The sequence below is a fragment of the Sapajus apella genome, unplaced genomic scaffold (genome assembly GCF_009761245.1).
Source record: "Sapajus apella isolate SASKATOON/1434 unplaced genomic scaffold, GSC_monkey_1.0 scaffold7, whole genome shotgun sequence".
NCBI lineage: Eukaryota > Metazoa > Chordata > Mammalia > Primates > Cebidae > Sapajus > Sapajus apella.
Genome location: NW_022436947.1, coordinates 17,364,749 through 17,375,619, shown reverse-complemented (window position 1 = coordinate 17,375,619; position 10,871 = coordinate 17,364,749). Strand labels below are relative to the sequence as shown.

The 10,871-nt window shown below is 36.0% G+C and overlaps 1 protein-coding gene across 1 annotated transcript in view; it reads left to right on the top strand.

Moving 5' to 3' along the window:
• The first annotated feature begins 5,984 nt into the window (after positions 1 to 5,984).
• Positions 5,985 to 10,871, top strand: part of LOC116550238 (hyaluronidase-4-like) — a 17,127-nt gene continuing 12,240 nt past the window's right edge. The window contains exon 1 of the mRNA XM_032276106.1: positions 5,985 to 7,001. Coding sequence (XP_032131997.1) covers positions 6,081 to 7,001 — 921 coding nt within the window. The 5' untranslated portion in view covers positions 5,985 to 6,080. The remainder of the gene's footprint in view (positions 7,002 to 10,871) is intronic.

The window sequence follows — 10,871 nt, the reverse complement described above, 5'->3', positions numbered from 1 at the left end:
TTCTCTGGGGCCTTTGTAATAAGGCCACTAATTCCATTCATGAGGGAAGAGCCTCCCAAATCATCTCCCAAAAGCCCTCTTGTGAATACAATCACACTGGAGATTAGGTTTCAACATATGAATTTTGAGAGGACATAAAGATTCAGACCAAAGTACCACTAACAAGAAGGAGGATATAATTGGAACAGATTATTCACCTCCCTTGAAGAATCCTCCAGAACTCATTCCATCATGTCTTTGACACATGAAGCCCAAATTCCCAGGTTATTATCTGTCTTTTTTTTGAGACAGAGTGTTGCTCTGTCGCCCAGGCTGAATGCAATGGCCTGATCTCAGCTCACTGCAACCTCTGCCTCCTGGGTTCAAGCAATTCTCCTGGCTCAGCCTCCTGAGTAGCTGGGATTACAGGTGCATACCACCATGCCTGGCCGATTTGTGTGTTTTTGGTAGAGACAGGGTTTCACCATGTTGGTCAGGCTAGTCTCGAACTCCTGACCTCATGATCCACCCGCCTTGGTTGCCAAAAGTGGTGGGATTACAGTGGTAAGCCACTGAGCCTGGCCATTATTATTATTATTATTATTATTTGTATTATTTAATCCCTCTAATAGAGCAAAGATCATGCCATTCCCTGACCCTGAAAACCTCCATTATGTTCTTTGTAACTGAAAATCTGCAATCAAGAGAATCCCCTAGATCAAATACATCTTCTCTGAGTTTCCTTTTTATTTTCTTGCTATAGTAGAAAACTGGCTGTCCTCCAAGTGCACTGCTTCCCATGCAGCATTCTTTCTTCCTCCCTCTCTCCCTCCTTTCCTCTCTCCCTCCCTTCCTTCCTTCCTGCCTTCTTCCCTTCCTCCCCTCCTCCCCTCCTCCCCTCCTCCCATCCTCCCACCCTCCTCTCCTCCCTCTTTTTCTCTCTTTCTCTCTTTCTTTCTTTTCTTTCTTTTCTTTCTTTCCTTCCTTCCTTTCTTTCTTTCTTTCTTTCTTTCTTTCTTTCTTTCTTTCTTTCTGTTTCTTTCTTTCTTGTTTCTTTGTTTCTTTCTTTCTCTTTCTCTTTCTTCTTTCTTTCTTTGTTTCTCTTTCTTCTTTCTTTCTTTCTTTCTTTCTTTCTTTTTCTTTCTTTCTCTTTCTTTTCTTCCTCCTTTCCCTCCCTCCCTTCCTTCCTTCCTTCCTTCCTTCCTTTCTTTCTCTCTCTCTTTCTTTCTTCTTTCTTTTTCTCTCTTTCTCTCTCTCTTTTCTCTCTTTCTGTCTCTCTTTCTTTTTTTTTTTTGAGACAGGGTCTCACTCCATTGCCCAGGCTGGAGTGCTGTAGCATGATTTCGGCTCACTGCAAACTCCACATCCTGGGCTCAAGTGATCCTCCTACCTCAGCCTTTTGGGTAGCTGGGACTACAGGCATGTATCATCATGCTTAACTGTTTTTTGTATTATTATTATTTGTAGAGACAGGTTTTCGCCTTGTTGTTCAGACTGGTCTAGAATTCCCGGCCTTCAGTGATCTGCCCACTTTGGCCATCTAAAGTGCTGGTATTACTGGGGGTGAGCCACTGCACCCAGCATTTGCAGCATTCTTTCTCTCATTCTTAAAAAATTGTGGCAAAACATGTATATAATAAAACATTCTTACCTGCACAATTCTGAGGCATTAAGTACATTCATATCATTGCAAACATCATCACCATCCATCTGTAGGACCTTTTCTTCTGCATGTCTCTTACCTGCTAGTTGTGTTCTCTCTCACCTGTTACATCCCACAGGACAGGGGAGGAGCAAGTGTCCCTTCCATTAACAATGCATTGAACAGCCCCAGTTTTTGAAGCATATACCATCAGATCAAACTGAACAGTAGACCAAATCCCTCAAAGTTATAGTCACCTAAAGATCCTTAGACAGGACAACCTGATTTTAACACTTCAGTCACTAATTAAGTTTATAAAGTTAAATTCAAAATTTAATAAAAATTAACTCTTTTTTCTTTCTTGTGGATTAAATCTGATGAAAGAAAATCTGCCAGGAGAAAAGATGAGGTGTGTTTCACTTCTCTATCTCTTGCCAAGCACTTTTTCCCAAATACTAGCTTGCGTCTGGCTCCTGCATGGTTGAAGTATGGGTATCAGTGGCTGCAAGAGAAGCAAAAAATGTTTACTTCACAGGTGTCAATCTGAAATTGGCTCTTTAAAGCTGACTTTCTTCTTGCGAGGGGTTTCATGGCAAAATAAATGAAAAAGTTGAAAGACAACAAGAAACTGGAAAAAAAAAACCCCACATTACTTCATACTATAATATTTGGTGGAATTATCATAATATAGTTCACAGTATAGTAAACTCCTTCCTGGTCACATATATGTTGTTTCTAGAATTCCTGATTACAAACATAGCTGCAGTGAATGCAAGTGTATCAAATAGACTACTTTTTAGAGTTCTCTTGGGTTCCTAGCAAAATTGAGCAGAACGTAGAGAGACTTCTCGAATACGCCCTTCTCCCCCACATCACAACTTTCCCTGCTATGAACATGCCACACCAGAGTGGCACATTTGTTACAACTGATGAATCTACATGGACATGTTCTAATCCAATGTCTGTAGTTTACATTAGGGTTGACTCCTCGTGTTGTACATTCTATGGCTTTTGACAAATGTATAACGGCATGTGTCCACCATTAAAGTATTACACAGAATAGTTTCACTGCTTTCCAAGTCCATTGTGTTCCATCTATTCATCTGTCCCTCTCCTCAACCCTTGGCCACCACTAATTTTTTTAATTGTCTCCATATTTTTTATTTTCCAGAATGTCACATATAGTTGGAATTGTACAATATGTAATCTTGTAAGCTTTAAAGATTTGTTTACTTTACTTAGTAAGATGATTACTTAATTCTCTTAGTAATATTAAGTTTGCTCCATGTCATTTCAGGGCTTGATGGCTCATTTCTATTTAGCACTGAATAATATTCCATTGTCTGGATGTACCACAGTTCATTTATCTACTCACCTACTGAAGGACATTTTGGTTGCTTACAAATTTTGGCAATTATGAGTAAAGCTTCTATAAATATTCTTGTGCAGATTTTTGTGTGAGCATAAGTTTCAAGTTATTTGGGTAAATGCCAAGGAGCATAATGATTAGATTGTATGGTAAGAGTAGATGTAATTTTATAAGAAACTGCCAAACTCTCTTTCAAAATAGCTGCAGCATTTTGCATTCCAATCGGCAATGAAAGAGAGTTTTCTGTTGTTACACATCCTTACCAACATCTGGAGTTGGAATTGTTCTGGATTTGGGCCATTCTAATAGGCATGTAGTGGTGTCTCCTTACTATTTTAATTTGCAATTCTCTAAGGACATGTGATATTGAGCATCTTTTAATATCTGTATATTTTCTTTGATGAGTTATTTGTTCAAGTATTTTGCTCATTTTGAAATCTGGTTGTTCATTTTCTTATTGTTCAAATTTAAGAGATTTTGTTTATTTTAGATAACAGTTCTTTGTTAGATATGTCTTTTGCAAATATTTTCTCTTGGTCTGTGGCTTGTCTTCTCATAGTCTTGACAGTGTCTTCACAGATCAGAAATTTTTAATTTTAATGAAATCCACCCTGTCAACTATTTCTTTCATGGATTGTGCCTTTAGTGTTGTATCTAAAAACTCATCTCCTTATCTAAGGTAATCTAAATTTTCTCCTATATTATCTTCTAGGAGTTTTATTGTTTTATATTTTACATCTAAGTATCTATACCTTTTTATAATGTGTAGACTTATGTTGATTTCCCCACTGCATCTCTAGACCTGGCTACTTGCCTGAAACATATCAGATTTGTTGAATAAAAATTCAAGTATATATGTATATGTATGTATTAGTGTATCTATTTTATAAGTGGAAAAATTTATATCTAGTTTCATACTTTGAATATTAAAATGCCTAGAAAAAATAAAATCTAAGTAAGTAGTATATAGAAATAATTCATTATATTTAAAAATTCATGCAATTGTAATGCATATTTTTGTTACTGTAGTAGAAGTTTGTTATAAATTGCAGACTAAGGACCAAAATAACACCAAAATAATTTTTCCATAGGCTAGCTATAAAAATAGATGATTGTATGCCATTTATATATGTGGAAAACATAATTAAAATATCCTAGAAGAGTAAATTTGTAACTGTATTTTGCTAAAGCACAGTATTTTGTATTTTTTGTCCCTCTATCTCTAAAAAATTTATTGTGATATGACATTTTAAAAAGGTGTTTTTGCCCCCAAGGGTGTCAGTTTATTAGGCATGTATACCCAATGCAGTCATGACCAGAGGGAGGTAAAGAATAATATTTATGGAGAGCAGGCATTCTTACATTTTCCCTGAACAACAAAGAATGAAGAAGATTTGCTTTTATATTTTGGTGGGGGGGTGGAGGGAGTGGGGGTCAAATTAAGACCCCATGACTGGAGAAAAGTGGTGGGAGAGAAACCGTCTCTGATAGCTTGGAGATTCATTTGGTGCTATAATATACACTCCACATGAAGGCAATTGTCTCTGTAACATCCAATTTATTTAAAGAAGTAAATTATCATCCATATTTATTGATTTAAAAATTCAGTGTACAGAAAGCCTACGACTTACTCAAGTTGTTTTACAAACTTGGGGTGCTATGTTGTGAGAGTTAGCCTATGATGTTGGTTGGTGTCTTTCTTGAATTTAGTACATTAAATAAAGACACTAAGAAGTACATAAGAAACAATGTATGACTCTTAAAAAGAAACTGAGTTGGGCCAGGTGCGGTGGTTTAAGCCTGTAATCCCAGCGCTTTGGGAGGCCATGGTGGAAGGGATTATCTGAGGTCAGGAGTTTGAGACCAACCTGGCCAACATGGCAAAATCCTGTCTTTACTAAAAATACAAACATTAGCCGAGCATGGTGTTGGGCACCTGTAATCCCAGCTACTCGGGAGGCTGAGGCAGCAGAATCGCTTGAACCTGGGAGGTGGAGGTTGCAGAGAGGTGGAGGTTGCAGTGAGCCGAGATAGTGCCACTGCACTCCAACCAGGGTGACAAGAGCAAAACTCCATCTCTAAAAACAAATAAACAAACAAACACCTTAGTTTAATTACATCAGAGAAAAATCTATTTAAAATAAATTTCTTTATTTAAAAAATCCATATGATAAAATAATTTTTATATGTAACTGCAACCATATTGCTTTTAGGATGAGATCTTGTTGGCTAGAATTCATCAACTATTAGATAGTCCTTTTATTCTGGAAAGATTCTTTGGCAGTTTTTTTCCCAACGGACTAGTTAGAGGGGCCTAAAGAGACAAGTTTTATTTATGATTTAACTGCTGAAAATACACTCCAGTTTCTTTATGGGAAAACCATGGGAGTTAAAGAACGAATAGGATTTTAGGCTTGTTTATTTGCTTAAAAGAAGATGATAGCACCAAAGTCTGTAATCAACAAAGGGTAATTAACATTTCTACTTGTTTTTTATTTCAGCCTTTGCTAGTTGCAAGGGTAACTGCTCTCTGTTTGAAAATCAAACATTTGAGGCCAGTGCATTTCAAATTGCATGTAAAGTATTACTTGCTGTTAGTACAGTTCTTTTTGTTCTGTGTAATATTTGTTAAAATCCCAATATATGTTAATTTTTAAGTGGGCGTGTTCGTGGAGTCGTGATTAAGAAGATATGACAATCCATTCAGACTTTCTTTTCTATTTCCTCTTATAGCCAGTAAAGGCTTGTCAGTACAAGGATTGGGTTAGTGTATTCAGAATCATAGGAAATTAAAACCAGAATGGCTAGCAGGTAGAGTTTGCATAGCTGATGAATGTGTGAAACTTTTTATAGTTTTCATTCACTAAATTTTTTTTCACATTTCAAGTAAAACAAAAAAGGCTCACTTATCCTCCCTTGTTCAGATGAAACTATACATTGGCCTAGATATTAATAAACCTTGAAGATATTTTATAATATTAGGTCTATTCATTGTATACCACAAAACTTAAGGGACATTTGAATTCATTATGTATGATATTTTGCTTATTATTTTTAAGGAGACTGCTGTAATGCTGAAAACCTCAAGCCATGTGTAATCCATGGGTGGCATGGTTAGGAGTGCTGCCACTCCTTATCCTATTAACTCAGGCAGCCCTCAAACCAGCAATACCTCCAGTGATCAAGAACCAGCCTTTCAACATTTTCTGGGCAGCCCCAACAATGTATTGTATGCCTTTCTTCAATGTGGATATAAATCTTCAAGTATTTAACATTATATCGAATCCTTTAGAGACTCAAAGTGGCTCAAAAATTGCCATATTTTATCCAAATGAATTAGGATATTACCCTTACTTCTCTCAAGATGGAAAATCCTTTAATGGAGGAATACCGCAGAACGTAAGCCTTTCTGAACATCTTAGGAAAACTGCTGATGACATTGGAGAAGCTATCCCTTGGTGGAGATCAGAAGGACTTGCTGTTATTGACTGGGAAAGTTGGAAACCCCAATGGGATAGAAATCGGGGCAGCAGAATCGTATATAAAAACCACTCTTTAGCCTTCACTAGAAACCACCATCCTTATTGGTCAGAAATGAAAGTGGAAACAGTTGCCCAAGAGGAATTTGAAAATGCTGGAAGGAATTTCATGAACATTACTCTCACACTGGCTTTAGAAATGAGACCAAAATGTTTATGGGGCTTTTATCTCTATCCAGACTGCTACAATTATGATTACAGAATAAATCCAGAGATGTACACAGGTAACTGTCCAAATGATGAAATTCTCCGCAATGACCAACTCCTGTGGCTGTGGGAAAAAAGTGCAGCACTTTATCCTTCAATATATTTGGATAAAATATTGAAGTCAAGTGTAAATGCTTTGAAATTTGTTCATTATCGAGTTAGAGAAGCCATGAGGATTGCGGAAATGGCTAGACATAATTTTGTTTTGCCAGTTTTTATTTTTTCCAGACCATTTTATTTGCATAGTACTGAAGCTCTGTCACAGGTAAGGAAAAGCACAGTCACTCACATTTTTAAAAAATGGAAATTTGGTAGAATAACTATATAAAGCCTATACATAAATGTCTTAGGATGCTTATTTCCCTTAGCAATACAATGCTATTAAACATGTATATTTCCCCAAATGTCAGCTCAATTCTGAAAAATGTCCCTGGCAATTAGATGTGCACTTAACACTTTTGGATAATGATTCTTACTGGGTTAGCATTCACAGGAGTTTCCTACAGATGTTAAGCTTAAGATTTAAATAATGTGATAGATAGATTAATTTTAGCCAGAGAGAAATTTTAGAACTAACTTCTTAATATGAAAGGGTAGCAGCAATTTTCCAAATCAGAAACATACAACGTAGAGCTTGGGGTAAATTATCAAGCAATTACATTTCTCATTATATTGCATTTGTATGTTTTAATTAGTTAGGCTAACCAAAAAAAATTACACAGACCTTCTTGATGTTGTCTTTAAGAGTCTAAAATGCAATCTAGTGGTTATTGTCAAGGTATTAAAACTGGTTTATATAAGGAGAAAGATACTATCTTTAGACTGATCACAAAGCTGGAAGCCTACAGATGTGTGGATGAGCTTGTTTAGAAGATAATAAGTTTACAGACATGGCAAGTGTTCGAACTTTAACTAAATTGTCACATAGGACATTATTGTAAGAATTCAATCATTGGATGGGTGGCTAGATAAGAAAACTCTCAAATCTCCATCTATACCTGAGAGCCAACAATTTTTTATGCCAGTACCCAACACAGAAGCAAAGCTGTTGTATAGACAATACACAGCTCACTTAGACCACTTAGGTTTGAGATAAGGCCATTTAAAAGCAGTAGCAATTTTTCCTCAAATATTTCAGAATAAAATCCATGACTCCAAATATTATTAATTAGACTTGACACATTCATCTTTGCAGGATTACTCAGTATTATTCAGAATGGGCTGTTCATTGAATAAGTTTAGAAGGAAAAGAACTACAGCATTAAGGCAAAACTTTGGAAGAATCTCATGGGTACTTAATCCATCTCCCACCCAAATACAAACCCTTTCTTACCTGGCCTCTGCTTTAACACTTTTTGATGGGGCACTTTGTATGGTTAGAAGGGAAACTGCCATCTGGGGGAAATATTAATTCCTAGAAAGTTTTTGAGTATATTTAATCTACTTTGCTCTTAATGACTTCATACTGTTAGTTCTAATTCTGATGCAACATAGAATACATCAAATCCTTCTTTCAAAAGCTAGTTGTCCAGGTATTTTAGGACATCAGTCATGCCTACCAAAGTCTTCTCGCTAAGATATTCCTCAAGTGACGCCAGCTTTCTCAAATCATGTCACTTTCTTAAATCCTTTTCAGAAAAAAACTTGAGTTATATTTATTCATTCAGAAATTCTTGAGTGCCTACGTTGTATCAGGAATAACATGTTATTAGTAATAACAGTAGAAAATAATAATAATTAATGCAGTCAAAGAGTTCACCTTGAGAGAAAATGGAAGAATGAGATGAGCCACATTTTCACAAAAGCCTTGTGCATAGCTTTCCTATTTTTGGTGCTATTAGACTTTTAAATCTTTTTAATTTTTAATTTTTGTGGGTACATTAGACTTTTGAAATAAATTATAGGCTAAGTATCACCTCTGATCTTTACTTTAGAAATTAATAGGCTGCATTCTCTATTCACCAAAATATATAGAATTACCTGAGCATTATATTGAATTGTTTTAATGCTTTCCTATTGCCTTCCATTTATCACATATCAAAAAACAGTATGGGTTTTTCTCACTTTTTGTCTAAATTACATAACTTTCCAATGCATTTTTTTTTAAACTAGTTCTGGGTTGGTATTTTCTTTTAGGAGTGTCTCAATTTAAACAAGAGACTACATTTAGGTTTAAGGAATGTGATACTAGTCAGTATAATGGAAGAATGATTTCCTTTCTTGTATTACTTAGACAAATTGCAGAACATAAGCAGTAGTATTGCTGAAACCTTCCTGTAATGCAGGAAAGTTTACAGTGGCGTGACAATTTACTCATTGCAGTCTGTGAGCACTCCACCTTTGCACTGGATCTCTGACTCTCCATAACTTGTAGGGGAGAAAAGAATGCAGATTGCTCCATCAGTCATCCCCTTTGTCTCCCATGTCTCCCTATTTCCTACTTCTTTGCTTTCAGCCTATATTCATTAGCATAACCGCCTCAGTTTCTTATCTTGGTGAATTGTAATCTACTTAGTCACCTAATTTGAAAGTGACTTGGCTGACTCCCTTCTCCTCTGTCCATTATCCAATAGGTAACTAAAATTCACCCATCTTTATTTCTAAAAAACTCTTCAATCTGGCCCCTCTGCTTTACAAGGACTGACATTGCCTTTGTTGAGGCATCATCATTTCTTACTGAACAATTTCTATCACCTCCTAATTAGTGTTCCTGCCTGTACTGTCTTGATCTTCCCCTCCAAGCCATTCTTTACATGCCAAAAGAAAAAAAAAAAAATCAAAGTTGCAAGGTTGTGTCTTCTAGGACTAAATATTTAATATTTAATGTATGAATTAAATTAAATTAATTAATTTATTTGTGATGGAATCTTGTCCTGTTGCCCAGCCTGGAATTCAGAGGCAGAATCTTAGCTCACTGCAGCAATCTCTAGCTCCTGGTTTCAAGCAACTCTCCTGTCTTAGCCTCCCAAGTAGTTGGGATTACATGCAGACACTACCAAGCCTAACTACTTTGGTATTTTTAGTAGAGATGGGGTTTCACCATGTTGGCCAGGCTGGTCTTGAACTCCTCATCTCAAGTAATCTGTCCGCCTTGGCCTCGCAAAGTGCTAAGATTACAGGCGTGAGCCACTGTGCCTGGGCAGTTGTCTTAACACTTTAAAATAGCATTTTTTTTCTTTGTATTTGGATTCTGTTTATACATAGGAATTCATGTGCTTTTACTTCCCAAATTCTGTGTGCTTTACCACAAGGAAGTACTGGGAGTTCTCTGGATGGACCGTGATTCTGTCTGGATCTGAGTCTCTGCTCTTATTCTTCTTGTGGACATAAAACTCTGCTCTCTGTAGACGTCTTGTGAATTCATACTCATTCTCAAAGACCCATCTGAAATTTAACCTGTTCAAGGAAGCCTTCCCAGACTTTTCCAAGTAGTATGGAACACTTCTAATTTATATATGCCTTGTGAATGCTACTAATATAAAAATTATATTATTATATTATAGTCACTTGTTTATATGTCTGCCTCAACCATTAGACTAAAAAGCACTCCTTCAAGATCAGGAACTGAAATCTATTTCATTTTTATATTCTCAGTGTTTAGAATATTATCTGGAACATGATAAACATTTATCAAATAAATATAAAAATCCAAGGCAGTATCACCTTTTCCAATTTTGTTTTATTTTTTATGATAGCTTTATTTAAAAGAAATGCTTTTTTCTGTGTATTAAAATTTTTATTTTGAGATATACAATTGTAGTATGTATTTATCATGTACAACATAATGTTTTGAAGTACACATACCTTATTGAATGGTTAAATCTAGCTAATTAACAAATTCATGACCTCACATTGTTATCATTCTTTCGTGGAAAGGACACTTAATATCCACGCTCTTAGCATTTTCCAAGAATACAATATATTGTCTTTACCTATAGACACCATGCTATACAATAGATCTCTTGAACTTCTTCCTCGTAACTGTAATTATGTACCCTTTAACCAACATCTCCTCAATCTTCTCTCCCTCCTAACCACCCCAACCTCTGATAATCACCATTCTACTCTCTACTTCCATGAGATCAACTTTCCTTCCTTCCTTCCTTCCTTCCTTCCTTCCTTCCTTCCTTCCTTC